Source organism: Lutra lutra, chromosome X (assembly GCF_902655055.1).
Source record: "Lutra lutra chromosome X, mLutLut1.2, whole genome shotgun sequence".
Lineage (NCBI taxonomy): Eukaryota > Metazoa > Chordata > Mammalia > Carnivora > Mustelidae > Lutra > Lutra lutra.
In genome coordinates, this window is record NC_062296.1 from 98,865,116 (window position 1) to 98,886,950 (window position 21,835).

At 49.2% G+C, this 21,835-nt stretch overlaps 1 protein-coding gene across 1 annotated transcript; it reads right to left on the reverse strand.

Moving 5' to 3' along the window:
* Positions 1-1,118: 1,118 nt before the first annotated feature.
* LOC125092117 (granulocyte-macrophage colony-stimulating factor receptor subunit alpha-like) lies at positions 1,119-21,610 on the reverse strand. The gene is given in 16 exon segments (XM_047716458.1): positions 1,119-2,930; positions 3,093-3,174; positions 4,850-4,946; positions 6,707-6,842; positions 7,558-7,587; positions 8,613-8,746; positions 10,475-10,647; positions 10,735-10,864; positions 13,738-13,861; positions 15,097-15,167; positions 15,170-15,187; positions 15,190-15,216; positions 15,219-15,236; positions 16,419-16,505; positions 16,508-16,519; positions 21,513-21,610. Coding segments are annotated over 16 exon segments (1,308 nt in total). The 5' UTR covers positions 21,577-21,610; the 3' UTR covers positions 1,119-2,825.
* Between the last annotated feature and the right edge of the window lie 225 nt (positions 21,611-21,835).

Consider the following 21,835-nt stretch of genomic DNA (forward strand, 5'->3'; position numbering starts at 1 on the left):
AGAAGTTACAGGTGAGTGGGGAAGGTGTCAGGGGAGGCAGAATGGAGAGGGAAAGCAGGAACAGCAAGTGGAAAGCCTAAATGTAAAATATCTCTCTTTTGCAACATGATTTAGATTTTCCTATATCCGTATTTTGCCAAAGGTAGTTGTTCACAGAAACCTGCTCTTTTTGTTGTTGTTCTTTTCTGTGCATAGACTATTTTGGTCCCATCTGGGCTATTCCAGGGCAAAATTTCAAGGTGCAAGGCGCATGCCTTTGGTGCCGTCCATGCTCTTATCCCTGACACTCCTGCGTGGGGATCTTGGGCGACCATTCGCACTCCTGGAACACAGAGGTCCTGTCCTCAGCTGACGGCCTCCATTGGGCGAGCATCTGTCATCCTGGAGTCCAGTTTGGTCCCTCTGGACTCTGAGCAGCATTTACTTTCCAAGGACAAGTCTTGGTCTGAAGGGACGTCCCCACCTATGGCAGGATGTCAGGTGCCAGGAGTCGTTATCGGAGGGTGATGGTGTTTCTTAGAGATGAAGAGAGGGAGGCAGGTTTTCGGCATCCTGGGCATCATCTTACAGACAGACAGATGGACAGGACTCACATGAAGTGCTTGTTGGAATCTGCGAGGCAGGGACAAGTGGGGGCCACCTCGTACACACCCCTGGGGGGTCCATGTTGAAAATCTGAGAGTGTTTAGTGCTGATGTTAAGCCTCTGGAAACTCCAAGGAGGCTGGGCCAGACGATCTACAGCAAAAGCAGCAAATGGTATAAATCAACTTTTTTTTTTTTTGGTTTTGTTTTGTTTTGCTTTTCATTTCCTGGGGAGCTGACTGAGAGGAGCCCCGACACCTCTGAAGTCAGGTTTAACAGCTGGGGGGTCCCTTCAGGCCCCAAGCATATGATTTTGTTACCTGAAACTTGTCAGGAGCAAATCGCACAGCAAAGCTCCCAGGCTAGGAGCCCCCACCCTGGGCAGACCTGCCTGATCCCACAGGAGCCGTGGGAAGGCACAGCTGGCACTGGGAGCAGAGGTCCATCTCCACGGCAGGTGTCACCTGGGACATGCCCAGGGCACCCACTGCAAGTCCCATCACAATGCATTCCATTTTAAAGGGTTCCAGGATGATCCGTTTGTGTGTTCACACAGACAGGGGACAAGCCCCCTGTTATGCAATCAGACACTTGCCTAGAGCTGTTTTGCAGGTGGGACAAAAAATCCACTAGCAAAAAAAGAAAAAAAGGAAACAAAAGAAGAAAAGAGAAAGAAAAAGAAAAAAATCCACAAGCCACTACATTTAACAGAGTCTACTTCAACGGTGGTGGGCCTCGTCCAATCAGGTGACGGTTTTAAAAGCAAACAGCACTCTTTCTCAGAGAAGTAATTCTGCCTCAGGTGTGTACTACCTATCACCTGCCGCCTGCATCTCCAGGTCACCCACCTGCCCTACAGGTGTCACACGGACCAGCCCCACCATCGTATGAGCCACTTCCTTCCCATCTATCCTATTCATGTGTATTTTTTGTATGTATGTCCACCCATTTTTCTCCAAATATGTATCTGTCTCTCCCTCTGTGTATCCATCCACATACATTGTTTCCTCTCTTCTGCATGTATCTTTCTATACGGATATACCTGTCTCTGTATCTGTATGTATCCATATTTCCAGACACATCTGCCCTCCCTGTAAGCTTGGTCCTCATCAACAAACACAACACCACGTGAGCTGCGGTTTTCGCAGGACACTCTCCTTGGCTTCTAAGACTTTCCACAGGACCCCGCTGCATATGCGCTTGTGGCCCTTCACGGCCACGTTCACTCCCTGCGTGGGACTGGCTTCTTGTCTCTGCAAGACCTGTATGAGACCCTTCCCTCCTTCTTACCTTCATGTGGCTGGGCGGGCGGGTGGCCTGCGGGGTTTCATATTCACGTGTCTCAGAAGTCAAGGTGCAGAGTTGGTCTCGGGATCCTCGAGAGAAGTCCCCTCCCATCCCCGCCCATGCCTGCAGACGAAGGTGTCCACGTCCTGATCCATGTCTGGTGGATGGAACTGTGTCCCCAAAGACGTCCACATCCCGATCCCCACATGGTGGACGGAACCATGTCCCAAAGACGTCCACATCCCGATCCCCAGAACAATGTCCCCAAACATGTCCACATCCGATCCCCACGTGGTGGAAGGAACAATGTCCCCAAAGATGTCCATATCCCAGTGTTCAAGTGGTGGACGGAATCATGTCCCCAAAGACGTCCACGTCCCGATCCCCACATGGTGGACGGAACCATGTCCCAAAGACGTCCACATCCCGATCCCCAGAACAATGTCCCCAAACATGTCCACATCCGATCCCCACGTGGTGGAAGGAACAATGTCCCCAAAGATGTCCACACCCTGATTCCGAGAGCCTTGGAATGTGTCATGTTAGGTGGCAAATGGGACTTTGCGGGGGAGATAACTATTCGGGACCCTCAGATGGTCCCCACATGGGGCTGAGCTGCAGCTAGTGGAGAAACAGAGGAGGGCAGTGCTCCCATGGGGACCACAGACAGGCCAGAGACCCACGTCTCAGCCCTGCTGGCTGTTGCCAGGAGGGTATCTGAGCCACTGTAAAACAAGGAAGAGCTCTCTGTTCCCGGGAGAGAAGCAGGGGCATCACGGCGTCGGATCCCAGCGCGTTCAGTGAGCCCTCCGACGACAGCCATCTTTGCAAAAAATCACATTCTTTTCAAGTAAAAAAATTAAAAAAAAAAAGCTGTATAAATAAATGCTCAAAACAACAATAATAATAATTTTAAAAAAAAGCAGCTTCCAGAATGTTCCAGGCCGGAAGCGTCTATGCAGCTTCCATGCTCGCCGGGGCCACTGAGACTTCTTGCACTGTTAGGATCTCCTCGTTGTCACCCTTTTCCGTGTCCAAGGTGAAGTTCTCCCAGATGACCTGAGGAGAAGAGGGAGGATGGGGGTGTTGGGGTTTCAGGTCAGCCGGAGAGCAGGACCGGATCCCAGCCACACCCCATGAGGACACCGCGGTCCCCCTTGGGCAGACTCGCTGGGGCGTCCTCCCCGTCCTGGTTCTCTGCTCTGTCCCCGCCTCACCCACCTGGTGGTCAGGCCGATGGCTATCCGTCCACTTGTCTTTGATGCGCGGAATCGGTGGGAATAAAGTCTGGGATGCGAGGAACCTAGGGAGCCGGGAAGCGTGTGAGGGGAAGAGCCTGGGGACACATGTCCTTCTGGCCGCGAGGAGGGACGCGTCCTCCTGCCCGCAGTGGCAGTAGCCTGCGGGCTGCGAGCTGAAGAACAATTCCATGGAAGAGTCACGGCGGGACCACTCAAATTTGAGATCCGTGAGCCAACAAGACACACTATAGGAACGCAAAGGGTTAGGATGTTTCTAGAACCTTCGCTGACTCACTTGGGTACGGGGACAAGAGTGGGGGATGTGGCCAGTCACAGGCAGCCGGGGCAGCCCAGGGTCCCTGCGGATCACAAGGCGTGTGTCCCTTCTAAATCCACACAATGATGAACAGCGGTTTCCCGGTGTGGCAGGTTTCTATGTGCTTGGTTAAAGGTTTGCCCCGAATCCTAGTGTTTTTACTTAAACAGCGGAATTGGTCTTTGCCAAACATTGGAGTTTGCTGCATTTTCAAAGGGGCACTTGCTTTCTCTCTTATGAAAGGGACAGCACCCCCAATTCCATGACGTCTGAAGATGCTTCTGCTGAGCTCCGTACTGTCCCCCCAAAATGTATATTCAAGACCTGAACCCCAGAATCTGGAAATGGGACCGTGTTTGGAGATCAGGTCTTTGCCGTTGTAATCAAGGGAGCATAAGCTCATCCTGGATCAGGGTGATCCTAAATCCAAGGACAGGGGTCCTCGGGGAGACACAGACACAGAGGAGAAGACACGTGAGGACAGAGGCAGAGATGAGAGGGACGTGGCCACCAGCCCAGGGACGCCTGGAGCCCCAGAAGCTGGAAGAGGAGGAAGGACCCTCCCCAGGAGCCTCAAGACGGAGCACAGTCCTGCCCCTCCTGGATCTCAGTGGTCCTGCCCCATCTGGATCTCAGACTTCTGGTCTCCAGACCTGGGAGATGATTCATTTCTGTTGTTTCAAACCTTCTGGTTGTGGTCATTTTTTCCCCTGTGGTCACAGGAAACTCAAACAGCTTTTCATTAAGATAACTGTTCTCATGTAAAGCACGCGCTCCATCCCCGTTCCGGCAGAGGGTTGCGGGGCTGCCCCTGTTCCCCTTTGCTCTCGGGTCCAGGCTCCCTAGAGAACAGGCTGGTGCTGGGTCAGCACTCGTCCTGCAGGCCTGGCGGAGTCCTGTCCTTGTCCCTAGGCTACATTCCTGTGCCGTTAGCTCGTATGTCAGTGCTCAGGGAAGTGCACACGGGACGCTAGATTAGGATCGGGGGCATCGAGGGGTGGGCACCGGAGGACACCTCCTGGGTCCCAACAGGGTGTAGGAGGAGTGGCCTTCGGCAGGCCCCTAGGAGTCTGAAGGGCTAGATGAGAGGTTGTGGGGAGACGTTCCAGAAAGAGGAAGGTCCTTCCCACGAGGCTGAATGCAACCCATCCGTGAGCACAGCTGAGCTGGGTGGGGGTCCACGTCCAGTTGGAGGGACAGGGCCAAACGGGTGGGCTCAGTGCAGCCCAGGGGCCTGGAAGCATCGGAGAACGTGCGTCCGGTGCTGCCCCTCGAGGGTCAGGGCAAGGCCCCCGTCGGCTGCCAGCTACACCTCCCCAGAGGGCCGTCACAGCAGTGGGTTCCCTGAGCTACCTCCGAACGAGCACCTTGTCCGTCTCGCCCGTCTGCAAGGATGACGCCAACCTGTCAGTGGGGTTTACCTTTTCAAAAGGCAGCCGAGGGTCAGGACCGTGATGAGGGTCCCCAGGACCACCAGCGCGTAGATGGGCACGAGGCTGGGCGAGGTTTCCTCGGAGCCTGCAGACAGAGGGGACGGTCCCCTTCAGGTGGATGGTCAGGGCATGGCCGGTTCCTTCCCTCCCTCGCCGGCTCAAGGCTTCCCAGAAAGGCTCAGAGCGGGAAAAATCTACCCCCACGTGCCCATCCCAAACCCGTCCCACAGAGCCGTCCGCCAGGCAAAGCATCCTCACGACCCTCCCAACCATAACGTGCTCGCGCCGCACGACGAGACTATGTAAAAATGGACCCAAACATAAATCAGTAAAAAAAAAAAAAAAGTTAAAAATAAACAAATGAATTAAACAATGGACCCCACCCCAAAATACCCATTTCCAGGCATAGGGTGTGAACAAAGTTGCCTCACAACTAGTAGTAGATCTTCTGGGTTGCTTACCATGCGGAAGGGGCACTTTTTACAATTTGATATTTTTCTAACAGGGGCATATCTTATGTTACTATTTTTAAAGAAATCCAATTAAAAAACCCCACTCCCTTGGGAGTGCCTGGAGAGCTCAGTCGCTTAAGCGTCTGCCTTCGGCTCAGTCATGATCCCGGGGTCCTGGGATCGAGCCCCACATCGGGCTCCCTGCTCAGTGGGGAGCCTGCTTCTCCCTCTGCTTGTGTTCCCTCTCTGGTTCTCTCTCAAAACAATAAGTAATATCTTTTTTTAAAAAATATTTTATTTATTTATTTGACAGAGAGAGATCACAAATAGGCAGAGAGGCAGGCAGAGGAGGGGGGAAGCAGGTTCCCTTCTGAGCAGAGAGCCCGATGTGGGGCTCGATCCCAGGACCCTGAGACCATGACCTGAGCTGAAGGCAGAGGTTTAACCCACTGAGCCACCCAGGCGCCCCATAAGTGATATCTTAAAAAAAAAAAGAAAATAAACCCAGTCCTATGAGGATGGCCATAACCAAATTGAATGGCATCTTGAGAGCTTTCCATATTAATAGACAAAATGTACCCTCTTACAAAATAATAATAATAATAACAATTTCACTTAAAAAGTGCCCATTCCATGTGATACAAAAGTTTTTAATTTTGATGAATGCCAATTGACCTATTTTTTTTTTTTTTTTAATTTTGTTGTTCCTCATTTTGGAGTCATAGTTAAGAAGCCACTGTCTCATCTCTTCGAACTTACGTTTTACCTCTGGATGAATATTTTACATACATTTTATACCAGCCTTTTTTTTTTTTTTTAATTTGCTTTTGGATCAGGGAAAAAAAAAAACCAACCCACAAAATTGCATGCATCAAATGCTTACTGAAACACTTTGGAAATACTCGGGAGGGAGAGGTAGTGTGGAAATGCAGATTTCTTGAGGACTCTATTGGCTTTGGGTCCAAACCATTAAATTCTTGCCAACCCTTCAAGGTTCCAGGGAGGAAAATGGCGGAAGGCGTTGGTAATCGAGTTCCCTGGAATGAATAACTCCCTCTTGATGAGGAGAAAACACGCCCAACGTGGATGTCTGTGTTCCCCTGGCTGGGAGCATGACGTGAACAGGGTTGATGGGGACCAGGAGTGATTCATCTTTTCTAGCTGAAGCAGCCCCTTCAGGAGGCTGAGTGGGTTGTCCATTCTTTGGAGGAACAGAGCCCCGTGGAGACCCGTGGATGGAAATTCCTCCGTCTGGGAGTCTCTGGGGATGGTGACAGGGACAGGGATGGGAATGGGGACGGAGTTGGGGATGGGTACAGTGTCAGGGACGGGGATGGGGACAGGAATGGGAAGGTCTCAGAGATGAACGGAGGGACGTGCCCAGGACATATACCAAACTCAATGGGCTGGCTCCAGGCACCCCACTTCTGGATCCGTGCGTCCGAGGTCCTTATTTTCACAGTATGCTTGGGTCTGGGCTCCGGACTTGGAAAGTTGTAGCTATTCTCCAAATTACCAGGCACCTCAATCTTTGGACAAAAGAAAAAGTTTGAGAGCGGGGTGTCCCGCCTTCCGAAAAGAGGGGCTGGGATGTCTTTTCCCACCACTGGGATGGATGACAGTGTCCAAGCACACGTTCCTGATCCAGGCATGGAACATGCACCATGGAAAGAGGACAAGAAGAACTGTGTCCTCACCGTGTGAAACAGCATCAAGGGCAAGTCCCCCATTCACCATGGGACACTTCTTGGGTGCTCATCAACACAGATGCAGAAAACATTCAGGAGGTACACGGGACAGGAGCAGAGCCACCTATGGATAACGTCCCAGGAAGGACATTAAACTGAGTAAAAAGCCCCCAGTTGGACAGCGGAGGACACTGAGGTCACCATAGTGCTGGGACTTAGGACACGCCACCATAAAGGGCTTGGATGATTTTCTGCTAGAGGTGTTTTGAAGGAAGAAACAATCTTCTTCAAACTCAAAGGAGTATTTTCTTGACCACATAGATGCACATGGTGGGAGGTCACTATTTCAACAAATGGGACAGGGCAAGTGTACCCAGATGAGACTCTCCTCCCACAGCGGGACTGTTGGGAGCATCCCTACATCACTGACTGGACTGCCCTCTGGGGAGCGCCACCCTCTCGCTCATCACCCACCCCATCCTGGCCACGTGTCCACTTGAGTAACATTGGACAGTTACACGACGGGATGGTATTTTGGGTCAGAGTCTTAACTCACCAGTTGATTCTCGCTGTTTTCCTTATTGCTCTAGAAAAAAAAAAAAAATAGACCTAGGTTTACTTTTCTCCATTTTGAAGATTTTTACAGGATCCGTTCATTTGTCTCCTTTGAGTGTAGTCACGGGGTAACCCCAAGAGTTGGGGCCATGGGAAGGGCTGAGTTCCCTCTGTACATTCTTCTCCTCAAGTCACGCAGACAGGGGTATGGACTTGGCCACCGAGGATGGCCCTGATCATGACTCATCCTTGAACCCCAGCTACTGATGGGTCCAGTTAAGGGTCCAAGTGGACGTGGAGCAGAGGGTCCCCCTGTCTACACTGGGTCCATGTGGATGTGGAGCACAGACTCCCTCTTATCTACACTGGGTCCAGGTAGATGTGGAGCGGAGAGTTCCCCTTGTCTATACTGAGTCCATGTGGGTGGGGAGCAGAGTCCCCCTTGTCTACACTGGGTCCAGTTGGACTTGGAGCAGGAAGTCCCCCTTGTCTACACTGGGTCCCAGTGGATGTAGAGCAGAGGCTCCCCCTTGTCTACACTGGGGCCGTGCGGACATGGAGCAGGGAGTGCCCCTTGTCTACACTGGGTGCAGGTAGATGTGGAGCAGAGTCCCCCTTGTCTACACTGGTTCCAGGTGGATGTGGAGCTGAGAGTGTCCCTGTCTACACTGGGTCCAGCTGGACTTGGAGCAGAGGCTCCCCCTTATCTACACTGGGTCCAGGTGGATGTGGTAGAGAAAATACCCCTTCTCCAGGTGGGGTCTGAGTGGACAAGTAGCAGAAGTTCCTCTCTGTTCTGCATCTGCTTGGAGATCTCCAGCACCCTCTGAAGGACTGAAGGATCCAGCTGGGTGTGGGGCTACCCCTCCTGGATTGGCTGTGGTGGTGACCCTCATGCCCAGGGCATCCTGTCCACACAGCCACCCCTGTGTTCCTCCCCATGGATCACTTAGCCCTGCCCATCTCCCATGGCCTGGGCCCTCACCATGAGTCACGGGGGCTGCTGCCCTCTGCTCCTTGAGGCACAATGTCCTGCTTGGGGCAGAGTCCACTCACCTTTCTCTGGATGTCCAGCTGGTATTTGAACTCCATGTAGGACAGCCTATTTCGGGTCTTGGGCTTTTCCCAACAGATCAGGCAGTGGGACTTGTTGCAGAGCACGCTGATATTGTTAGGTGGGCTATATATTTCTGTAATGAGATCCCAGGACACTCCCCTGAATCAGTGGGCATCTGCTGGGCCATGGAGGTCAGACCCAGTTCTGCAGGCAGCTCCCAGGAGTCACACAGAGGCCAGAGTCTGTGTGGGTTTGAGTATTGCCTCTTGGGGAAGAAGACCACTGGGATGTGTGCAGGTTCAGCGGTGCACAGAGGACAGTTCTGTGCTCATTTTGTGATGTGCATGTAGGACTCTGCACCCAGTTTTGATGCGTGGGGTCCCCCTTCCCACCATCAAGCTATTCTCAGACAACTGGTGGGGTGTCCTACAATTCAACTCAATTCTGACCTATCTACCTGGACGTGGTGTCAGATCTCCTAAGGCTCAACCCTGTAAGACTGCCCTTCACCCCCTAGGTCAGATGCCAGTCACAAATCCAGGTTGTTCTGACCCACCAGCTGTAGATCAGAAGTTCCCAGGACCTCCTCCTCGGGTTCTATTAATCTGCTACAGCGACTCACAGAGCCCAAGGAAACACGTCACTCACTAGATCACGGGTTTATTATAAATGGCTGTAATTCAGGAACAGCCAGAAAAAGTATGCATGGGGCCAGGTGTGGGGAAGGGGCTTGTCAGGGGTGTCTCTCTTCCCAAACCTCCACATGTCCACCAAACCCAGGTCCAAACCCCATCCTTTTGGGATTTTAGGGAGGCTTCGTTATGTAAACATGGTGATTAAAATCATTGCCCATTGGGGACTGAAGTCAGCCACCAGCTCCTTTCCAGTCCTGGTCCGGGAGGTCACAGGAGGGGACTGAACATTCCAACCCTTTAATCTCCTAGTTAGTTCCCCTGGCAACCGACCCCCACCCTTCGGGGCTTTTCAGCTGTCAACTCCTTAACATAACAAAAGGCACACCTTACTGCTCTCCTCCCGGGGAAATTCCTAGGGTTGTGGCGGTTCTGTGCTTGAAAGGACTGAGACCAAACATGCAATTTCTTACTGTCAGTCACAAAGGCACAGGATTGAAGTTTGAAATGATATTGGGCTTTCCTGAGTTAAATAAAAAGGTTAGAAACATGGGGAAGGAAAAAGAAAAAATGGGGATTGCCTCGGGAGGAGGGTGGCTGAGTCAGGGCCACAGGAGGTTTGTTTTGCAGCAAGGAGCGGGAAAGGCAGACCCTGAGAGGTGGGGAGCACAGCTGCTACCTGGCTGGGTACACACACCTGGAGCTCCCCCAACAGGTGACGTGGAGGTGGAGAGTGGGGGTTGGCAATGGCCTGTGAAGTAGATTAACTGGAGAGTTGGCATCCGTTTGCCAATGGTGTCCCCCAAGACAGCAAGAGAAGGTTGTGCGTGCTACCCATGGGGGATGGCCACAAAAGGGTCAGAGTTAACCTCCATCTCCTGTTCTGAACATCCTGCCTTTGGTCCTCAAGGGGCTTCATGGTCTGACTTCAGGCAAAACACCTTCCTGTCTGGGCTGTCCTGGGGCCAGAGCCAGCTGTTGGAGGCTGAGGGCATTGGAAGACTCTTGCTTCTTCTGGGGGGAACCACTTCTTATCACCCAGTTTAATTCAGACTAAAAGGATGGGTTGGCCTCCTTCCAGAAGGAAGCAACCACGCTAACACCTTGATTCTGGGTCTCTGGCCTCCAGAACCATGAAAGAAAAAATTTCCATTCTTCCAAACTTCCCCACAAACTCCCTTTGGTTCACCTGTTAAGCATCTGTTTACACCACAGGACGTGGCTCTTACCGATTTTCTTCCACGACAGAACCGAATCAAAGAACTGGATCCCCGTCCTTTGGCTGGTACCGTTCACCAGGAAGTAATTGTAGCTAGTTAATCCCGAGAGGTCGTCCAGGTAACATCCCACATGGGTTCCCGAGTCTTCTATGTAATGAGGACACTCTCTTTCCCTTCTTTTCCTATAAAATTCAAAACTGTTCAGAGAACAATCTGTGCTTCCTCCGGCCCGTACGTCTCGGGATTGTCTACCTGAGCTCAACACTTACCTCGAGTCTCTTATATACAAAAAATATTGGACATCATCAGGGGCAGCCTGACCCTTTGCCCAACTGCAGTTCATGAAGTTTGCATTGTAGATAAAGCAGGAGAAATTCTGGGCAGCTGTGTCATTCCCACCTGAGAAGACACAAAAACAAAATAATTTGTGGGAAATGGACCACATGGTTTCATGGTTGAAATGTCTACCAAACATCCAAAGAATAATTAATTCCACCCCCCCCTTTTTAAAGATTAATTGATTTATTTGAGAGAGCGAGAGAGAGCATGAGTGGGAGGAGCAGAGGGAGAGGGAGACAGAATCCCAAACAGGTTTCCCCCTGAGCACGGAGGCCAATGCAGAGCTCAATCTCATGAACTGAGATCAGGACCTGAGCAGAAACCAAGAGTCAGATGCTCAACTGGTGTTGTGCCACACAGGCACCCCCCACCCCCAATCCTTCTTAAACTCTTCCAAAAAATAAAAGAAGAGGCAGCACTTCCAAATTCATTTTCTGAGGGCAGGATCACCATGATATCACAACCCTGAGAGATGAGAAAAGAAAATCACATCCCAACATCCTAACAAACGTAAATGTAAAAAATCATTAACAAAATACTAACAAGCAAATCCAACGGCACGTTCAAAGGATTGCATGTCGTAACCGAGTAGACCTATCCCCACATGCAAAGATGATTCAACATATGGAAATCAATCGCTGTCTGGCACCATTTAATAGAATGAAAGAAAACCATCACAGAGTCATCTCAGTAGCTACACACAATGTCTTTGATGAAATTCAGCCTCCATTCATGATAAAAAACTCTCCATAAAATAGGTGTACATGAAATTTACCTCAACCCAATAAAGGACAAATATGGACAGCCCATGGCTAAAAACCACACTCAATGGGGAAAAAAAAAACCACAACTGAAAGCTTACCTTGTAAGGGAAGAAACAAGGCCAAGGTAGGCACTCTCACCACTTCTATTTAGCATAGTATGGGAAGTCCTAGCCAGAACAATTAGACAAGAAAAAGAAATAAAAGTATCCAAATTAAAGAAAAAAAGTAAGCTTATCTCCGTTTGATGGTAGCATGACCATATATGTAGAAAAACCTAAAGACCAAACAAAGGACATTGTTATAGTTGTAAATAAATGTAATTAAGTTGCAGGATATAAAATCAACATACAAAAATCAGTATTTGTATACACTAATACGAGCTATTCGAGAAAGGAATTAAAAAATAGTCCCAGGGTCCTCGGCCAGCTCAGTCAGTAGAACGTGACACTCTTGATCCTGGGGTTGTGACTTCAAGCCCCACGTTGAGTGTATAGAGTACTTAAAAATAAAATTTAAAAAGAATGAAATAATCCCACTCATAATAGCAACCAAAAGGATAAAATACTTGGGAATAAACTTAACCAAGGAGGTAAATTGAGTATTATAAAATTACATTGATGAATATTACAAAACATTGATGAAAGAGATTTAAGAACACACAGATAAATGGAAAGAGATCCCGTGGTTGTGAATTGAGATAACTAATGGTGATAAAAGGTCCATACTACCCAAAGTGATCTGTAGATCGACTCAATCCCTATCAAAATCCCAATGGCGTTCTCTACAGAAATAGAAAGAGAACCCTAAAATTCAACAAAAGACTTCAAAGATCCAAAGCACTCTTGAGCAAGGACAAAGCTAGAAGCGTCGCATTTCCTAATCTCAAAATACATTGCAAAGCTATAATCCTCAAAACAGTATGGCACTGGCCTAAAGATAGACACATAGATCAATGGGACCTCAGAGAGCCCAGAAGTAAATCCACAGACCTATGGTCAACAAGGTTGACCTTCAACGAGAGTCCCAAGAACAGACAACGGATGAAGGATTCCCTCTTCACGAAATGGGGATGGGGAAAATGGACATCCACAAGCAGAAGAATGAACTGGATCCTTATGTCACTGCATATGGAAATCAAGTCAAAATCAATTACAGACTTAAACACAGAACCTGAAACCATACAACAACTGGAAGAAAACATAGGGAGAAAGATTCTTGGCATTGGTCTTGGCAAAGATTTTTTTGGATATGACACCAAGAGCACGGGCATCAAAACCAAAAATTGACAACTGGGATTCCATCAAACTATAAATCTTCAGCTCAGAGAAGGAAACAATCATCAGAGAGACAAGGTAATGTACGGAGTGGGAGGAAATATCTGTAATCTCTATCTATCTGATAAAAGGTTAATATCTAAAATAGATAAGGACCTCAAACAATTCAACAGCAAAAAATCCAAAGCCCCCCAAAAACGAAAAACCAGAAAACAAAACAAAACAAAACTTAAACTGAACAGGCAGAAGACCTGAATAGACATTTTTCAGGAGAATACGTACAAATGGCCAACAGCTACCCAGAAAGATGCTCAACATCACTCATCATCAAAAAAATGCAAATAAAACCCACACTGAGCTATTACCTCACACACTTTTAATAGTCACTTAATGACTATTAAAAAGAAAAAAAAAAGAGATGAATACTGGTGAGGATGTGGATAGAAGAGAACCCTTGTGCAGTGTCGTTGGGAATGTACGTTGGTGTGGTCACTGTGGAAAACATGAACGTTTCTTTAAATACTGACCACAGAACTCCTATATGACCCAGCAATCCTACTTCTGGATGTATTTCCAAAGGAAATGAAATCTGGGTCCCAAAAAGATAGATGCACCCCCATGTTCAACACAGTATTATTCACAATAGCCAACACGTGGCAGATGCATCGACACAGAGAGGAAATGGTGTTTTCCAGGGGCTGAAGGGAGGGATAATAGCTTAATTGCAATAATTATTTCTCAACATGTGTGTCTATCGAAGCTTTAAGTTATATACCTTAAATGTATAAAATACCTATTGTCAAATGTATCTCAATAAAACTAAAGAGAAATAAAGGGAAGGTCTCTACCTTGAAGCTAGTGATGTTCAAAAGGGTCACTGCGATGTTTTCCCTACCTGAGTTAGCGTAGACCAGTGTTTCTGGAATCGGTCTTTGGGTGCTATTTACTTTAACCATAAGCGTGACTCCATCATGGAGAGAATAATCCGAAAACTCGCAGTGACATTCTTTCTCCTGGGGCTAAAAAGATGCAACCAGCCAGTACGTTAGGAAACTCTTTTCTTCTTCTCCTCTCCGTGTTGTTCGCTCTTCCATGGACCCCGAGATGCCACCACCACCCATGGACATTCTCGGTGGGTGGATGGCAGCCTGCCCACATGAAGGCGGCACCTCGACTTGCTGGTCTAGTCTCCAGTGTTTAGGAGGTCGGAATAGAGGTCCCCTTTTAGTGTGCCCTCAGTCCCCGGGGATCTTGTCAAAATGATTCTGGTTCAGCACTTTGTAGGCAGGGGATTCTGCGTTTGTAACAAAGCTCTCGGGTGAGGCTAACCTGAGGACCACTGCTCTGAGCATCGAGATCTCTCATCACTTTAAGCATCGTGGAGCTTAACGCACACTCTTTTATGTTTTTCCGTTTTCTTGTCTTATCTCATACCCCTTTCTCCCACAGCCTTCGTGTTTACAGTGTATCTATTCAGTTTGTTTTCATGTACCTATTTGTTTTCATTTCGTGTATCTATTGGTATCATCTATTGTATCATGTATCATCTATTTCATGTATCTATTTGTTTTCATCGTATCTATTCAGTAACTTTGTTTTCACGGAACATGGGTGACCAACTATTTGTTTCTCAGGATTAAGTCGGCCACATGGATGACTTTTGATGGACCAGTTGAGCAAAAGGCTGCTGTTTCTGTTGGTAGGAGAGCAGATCCCTTAAGCAACACCCCTTGAAGGGGTACAGAAGACTCAAAGTCACAGAATAAGCCATTTGTCTTCCCCCGATTACTGTTGTTGGGTATTTCATTTCCCTGAAAGTGACCACTGGAAATTCTGGGAGCATTTGTGTGCCCGATTGCAATCTACCTGTATTGCACTGGAGCCCCATTCCACAAGCCTGCCTCATTTCATCTTCCTTGGATGGTTGAGCATCCCTGAGGGTCCCGCCCTGCAGCCTGTACCAGGGCTAACCTCATAGGAGTTTTGGGCTGGGGCTCCTCACCTGGGAGCCCTGAACGTCCTTTCCTTTTGGGATAAGACATTTTCCAAGGAGTTCCTCAGTCTCCCGGGGAATCAGGGTGCACCTCTTGGACACAGACCAGAACTTAACTTTCCTGGCGCACCCAGAAGCGTGTCTCCTAGATGTGTCTCAGGATCACACCCATGCTTTCTGTTTCCACCAGTTGCTACCTTGTTTCTAACGTGACAAGAGGTTTGTAAAGGACAGCAATCGTCCATAACGAATCTGTCTTACTATTATAGTGATTGGTCCATTCTCCTTGTGAATCATCACACATTCAAGGTAGGTAGTGTTTTCTTCGCAGTCCAACTCAGTTTCATTCTCAAGAATCAAACTTCATATTTAGACGGGGACCCTTTCTGCAGTTGGAATATCTGAAAGAAAGGACCACCAGTTTCAGAAATTACACTTTTCCTGCCTCTACCCACTGCCTGCTGACCCATCCCATGTCTTGTAAGCAAAGATCAAGACTGGGACATGGTGTCCTTTCCCCTATCCACACAGGTGGCCCCAGGGTATTGAGACATGCAGGAATCTCCCCAGATGGATCTCTTCTTCCTACCGGACCTCCATGCCTTTTCTCCATGTTAAGATGCTTATTATGCCAGTAAGCCAAGACCTACCAAGTGAGAGCAACAGAGTCTGTTTACTCAGAGCCTACCACGGTGAGGAAGTTGGCCACCACCACTGGCATTTGTCAGAGACAAAGGGGAGACAGGGGAGTGGGCAAGTTTCACAGTGGGCTAAAGGGAATATTCAGCTGTGTCCTGAGCAGAGGCTGTGGGTGTGGGGACGCAGGTGGCTCACTACAAGTAGGACATCCCATGGGACTGGTTAGGGGACCATATCTGGCTTTCTCTAGTTGGTCCTATATAGGAACTGGGGTCAAAACGTAGGGAAGCCATTGGTTACTGATCAAGTGCTGGTCACTGGGGGCCTGTTGTTCCAGAAGGAATCATTTAGCTCCTTGGGTTGCCGTGCAGATGGACATTTGGCTTTTTGCACATCTAACGTGCAGACAGCAGGCTGGCTCTGCAGGCTGGTCCCCATAGACGAGGGCTGGTCCCTTTGGGACAGGTTGCTGCCGGTCATGGGCCAGAGTTCTTTCTTAAGGATGCTCTGCCCATTGTCCATTGTCTACTGAAACTCTCAGCCACGTGGCCTCTATGCTACTGGTCAGGTGATGTTGCCTTTGTCAAGGGTGGGACTTGAGTGTGTGTGGCCTCACCTTGTAAACTCTGTCCACCTGTTTAAGTCAAGATGTTTACTAGTCCCTGCCAGGGCGAGACCCTCCACGTCCGTTGCTCAGACCTGGGGCTGATGACCTACACTTTGCATCTAGGGTGGATGACCTCGTCATAAGCCTGGAGCAGGAAGGGGCTTTCAGAGCATGAGCAAGAAAACACTTTAGCTTCTGGTGACCCTGGATTGTGCCACTTGGCTGACCAATGAGTACGAAGATGAAATGTGATTGGACCTTCAGGATGTGTCCCCAAGACACACGGGACGTAGGAATGAGACAGGCAGAGAAGGGTCAAACAGGTTCACACACTTACCCTGCTGCTCCAGAGTCTGGAGGAACACTGGGTCCAGCAGCATGAAGAACAGGATGGTTATGGCCAGGAGTCGCATCGGGTTGCCAAAGGATGAGGAAAACCTGCAGGGACAAACAGTCACACTTTGAGGAAATCAGCTCTCATGGGGATCTTGGCAAGGGGGCCCCAGTGAGCTTTCCTTGGGGAGTGCAGGACTATCCCCAGCCTGATGGTCAGTCTACTGACCTGGCCAGCTGGGGGTCACTGCTGCTGCAGAGGGTCTGCACCAACTTCGGGGTGCGGGCAGAACCAAGCGCCTGTCCTTCCACGTGACACGAGGCTACAATCCACCCCGTCGTACTGTGGGCCACTGGGGCAAATGCGCCCAAGCTGTGGCTTCATTCCTGTCTGTAACCTGGGGGAGGACATGGATGTCTCTGGGGCCGTGATTCTGTCCACCACAAAGGGATCAGGATATGGACATCTCTGGGGACATTAGCCCGCCTACCACAGGTACCAAGAGCCACTCCTAAGATGTATGGCCAAGTCTAGGATCGGCAGCCCCTTTATGAACATATTGTCCAAAGAACAAAAGAACAGTGGAGATGGTCAGGCAGGGTTGTTCCCAGGCTGCTGGACCCGTGAATCAGGCTCTGGCTCACACAACCTGGCCTCCTGGACATGTCCGTCCCTCTCTAGCCAGGGTCAGGGGTGGAGCACAAACTCACCAAGCCCTTCCCCAGGTTAAGCCTTCATTTGTCAGCAACTGGGATTCTAGGTCCTCTGGGGCTGTCCACCTACGCCAGAGCCCACAAGAGGTCCAAAAACAGGAACCCACCGCTGACTTCTGTTTTCTCCAGGATCAGTGTTCTGAGAGGGACGGCTTGCAGAAAGATCTCCTACAACGTGGAGATATACTACTGCTGCCCTGCAATTCTACCCTACAAACCAGCCCATCTGTCTTCTATCAAGCTTGGCTTATGGTTCAGATGAGCCTTGAAGCTATGGGAGACACATAACAGTGACTTTAAGATGCTTTTTGGGGAATATTACACCCACTTTGATTATTTTCTCATTGTTCTGACTCTCTTTTATTTTGCTTGTATAATTAAAATGTTTACATTTTTATTTAAGAAATTTTAATGTGAGTATGGTTGACACATGCTCCAAAGGTTTTTAGAATGGATTTTTGGAGGGAGAAAAAGGAATGATAGCTCAGGTTTCCGTGATGGTAATAACAGCTTTTTTTTTTTTTTTTTTTTGAGATTTTTTTCCTCTTTTCTTAAAACTTGAGTTTCGCAAGAATCAAAAACGATACGTTAAAAAAAAAAAGAAAAGAGGAAAATAAAAAGGGGTAAGTGCACTGAGAGGCATAGGGGATGTTAAAATACATTTGCTAAGTGAAAGAGGCCAGTCTGAAATGCTACATCTGGGAAGGTTCAGATTCTACAACATTCTGGAAAAGGAAAAAGTATGGAGACAGAAAAAAAAAAATCAGTCGTCACCAGGGTTTGGGGGAGGGACAGATGAGCAGGCAGGGCACAGGGGATTTTTTAGGGCAGTGAAACTACTCTGTATATTTCTATGATGATGAGTGTATGTCACTCTATATCTGCTCAAACCCATAGAGCGTCACACACCAAGAGTGGCTCTAATGTAAAATGTGGGCTTTAATCAATAATAGTGGATCAATATTGGCCCATCGGTGATGTCGGATGTGCCCCACTGATGCCCAATATTAATAAGTGTGGAGACTGGGTGAACGAGGAAGCACGTACGTAGGAATCCCCTGTACTTCCCACTTAAATTTTTCTGTAAATCTAAAATGGCTCTTAAAAAAAAAAAGGCAAAAAAAAAAAGAGGCCCCCAAAAAAAGGCTATTAAAAATGTTTTCAACACGTAAGTACAAAAGCACAAAAGCACGTACGTAGGAATCCCCTGTACTTCCCACTTAAATTTTTCTGTAAATCTAAATGGCTCTTAAAAAAAAAAAAAGGCAAAAAAAAAAAGAGGCCCCCAAAAAAAGGCTATTAAAAATGTTTTCAACACGTAAGTACAAAAGCAAAGGGCTCTGTCGCATACAGCTGCACTCGACAGAGAACATCTGATGGTCTGTGTGGGTTTGGGTGGCAGCTTGGGCTCTGCCCACCATTGCCCTGGTGGGATCTTTGCTGGTGTTTGCTCTTCAGTTGTTGTTGTTGTTGTGATCTGTAATGGGGCCTCCATCCCTACATACTTCTCTTCCTCTCAGCCGCTGACTGTCTCTGCTGTTCATCTGTCTGTGTTCCCCGGACTTCGTCCTTTCAAAGCCTTCCTGCTCTTGGAGAATCCTTCCTCTCTTCTTTGACGGTGCACAGTCATGCTCTCGGTCATGCCCTTGGGTTTCTAGAGTCAATCGGTCTCAACACGAAGGTCTCTTTGCTCTTGGTGTATTACCTTCCTGGGGCCCAACTGAACAAACGACCACCAATTTCTTCCCTCTTTCCTTCTTTCCTTCCTGTTTCTCTTCCCTGCTTTCTATTTTCCTTCCTTCTTCCCTTCCCTTCTTCCTTCTTCCTTCCTTCTCTGCCCCCTTCTCCTCCGCTCCTCCTCTCTCTTAGACATCTCCATCACCAGTTCCTTCTCTATTTCATTCTTTCCAGTGTTTCCTTTTTGGAGATCCAGCCATCACACCCCCAACACCCACCCTGTGGAACTGCATGTCCTCACCTCCAAGCTGGCACCCGTCTTCACAGACTCTCTTCTTCCCCCAGACTCCCCTGAAGCTCGGCTCCTGCCAGGACCCAGCATCTCCCTCCTGCGCGTGCCTAGTTCAGTACATTTTGGCACCTCCCTTCCTTGATGTCCAGCCCCGCCCAGGGGGCTCATCTGCCCTCTGGAGGACCTATAGGATCCCTTACTTTACTGATCCTTGCCCCTACAGACCTCGGAGCTGTGAGGCTCATTCTCTCCATTTCCTCACCTCTGCCTCCTTTCCCACCCACCCTTTGCTGTGATGAATTCCCTGTCTATTGAGGGTCACCTGGCTTGTCCAGAAGCTACAGCCCCTTCTCCCCTGTCCCTGCACCAGCTTCCCAGGCTAGAGCCCAATGATGCAGAGACCAGCCAGCTCCCCCAGCCAGGTGTGCGCACCTGTGCCAGAGTACCCCTGGGGAGTGGCACACAGTCTTGGGTTCCTGCCTCCCAACCTCCCAAGCCCACTCCCTCTTAGAGCACCACCCTTGCTCTAAAAGAGGAAATAAAAACCATGGACCAGACCTTCCCCAATGTCCCTGCCTCCCACACACCTTATACTCCAGTGCTATGGGGGAAGTTCCTGGCTTCCTCCATCTGCAAGCTAAACCCTGCTCCACCAGGCCCTTCTTGTCCAGGGTTCTTGGCATGGGGTTGGGGGGCCTCTATAATGCACCCGAGAGGATCCTGGCGAAGACCCTTCCTCCCTCTGGGCTGACTCTACCATTCCCCTTTGCCATTCCTGTCTTGTCTCTGCCCTGCTTTTCACATCTGCAATCGTTGAGCAGAGCCACACTTAATTAGGAGAGGGTGGTACAGTACAGCAAGGCAGGGAGGGTCCCCATCCCATTCATCCCCGGTAAGCTTCTGGAATCTGCTTTCCTCCACCTTTTTCAAGCCTCCCATAGCATCAGCTTTGGGGCTGTACATAAAGTAGGTACCTACAGATGCACAACCCATCCCCCCATCAGAAGGAATCTGCATGGGAATACGCCCTTAGCTGGACAGTTCCCCATTCTGCTTCCTCTAAACTGAACTCCGCTCGCCTCTCATCATGATGGAGCAAAAGCATAAACTTCAGTAAACTTGACCTAAGAAAAAAAAAACAACCCCTATAAAACCCAAATAGTGACATTATCACATACCAACAGCACCGTGCAAGATGATCTAGCAAGGGTTGCTGTTTTAATTAGATGGTTAGTCACAACGTGGGGCTCTTGGCCACAGTGGATAATTCGGCCACAGTGTGAAGTAATTAGTGTTGTGATTTCTCCACAGCCTGGGCCGACCACGCGTAGGCACATTCCACTTGGCTCCTAGTTTTCTCCCTCACACTCATCCTAGGAGGCCATTCCTATTATCCTCATGCAAGTGGGTAAGAAAGTGAGGTTCAGGGAACTCTCATGGTCCCTTTACCTAATTTTTGCCTTGATTTTAAAAACGGAGGTGAAATTCACACAGTATAGAGCTCTCCCTTGAAACGTACAACTCAAAATGCAACGGATCCAGAATGCTCAACCAGCACCTTTTCCTGAACCGGGTCATTCTCATTCCCCCCCCAAAAGAGGACCCCCACCTCCATGAAGCCAACAGTCCCCTTTCTTCCCTCCTGCTCTGTGGATTTGCCTGGGGGTTTTGTTTCATATGACTGAAAACTGAGATGTCACTTGGCTATTTTTTTGTCCACAGACTACCCACTTTCCCTTCTCCTTTCAGTTTTCCCCAGACTGGGTTTTCTTCCCCTTTCTATAGACCTAAAGTTCTACAGAGACGCCGGCTCCATCTGTCAGACTAGGTCAGATCAAAGACCCAGGGTCATGCAGGTGCTGCCGATCTACGGGCGTCCCTCGGATGACCTCGGATGTTGAGATCCTGCCGTTTGGGGGAAATGCAATCGGTCATCATGCTCAGACAACACAGGGAAGGGAAGGCTGTGGTCCCCAAAGACACCTGTCCCCCAGGTTGGCCAGCAGCTCTGCACTTGGTGGCCAGGAGATCTGAGATAAGTGACTGCCAGCAAGTGTCGCCCTAGGATCCAGGGACCCCTGGTTCCCCATGTGGACGACCGCATGCATCCAAGCCTCTGTAGTAATTCCAAGTGGCTTCTAATATTCACATACACAGACTTGCGATAGGGGCTCAGCCTGCCTCCCAGGGCAAGCTGGCTAATCCCTGGGGCTAATTCAGACCTTTCAATGCAGTCCCCATGAGCTCAGTGCCCCACCTCCCTGTTGGGTGCCTTCATTCAGACATTCCCACTTCCCACATTGAGGTGCTCCTTGATCTGCAGCATGAACTGCAGCAGAAGCAACGGGAGCAGAAATAGCTACCTGAGTGACAAGGCACATTTGAGAGTCAAGAGAATGAAGGGAGCTGCCTTACCCCACCGCACCGGGCTCTGCTCTGGCCACCTGTTTTCTTTCTTGGTTTCCCGGCGCTCCGACATCTGACTGTCGTCTTGGACAGCTCTCTGCCTGGTCACAAAGTGAACACAGTGATTTCCTTGTCAAGACATTTCAACCCTAAACTTCCCTTTTCTCCTTAGCGCCCTCCCCCTTCCTGTGATGTTTTCTCATTACACACACTTGAGAAACCTGCGGACGGTGAGTGAGCCCGTCAGCTTCTCAGCTCCCAGAAGAGAGTGGATCATGGGGGTGACACACACACACTCGTGCACACCCCCACACACAGCCCTCGTGCTGTCT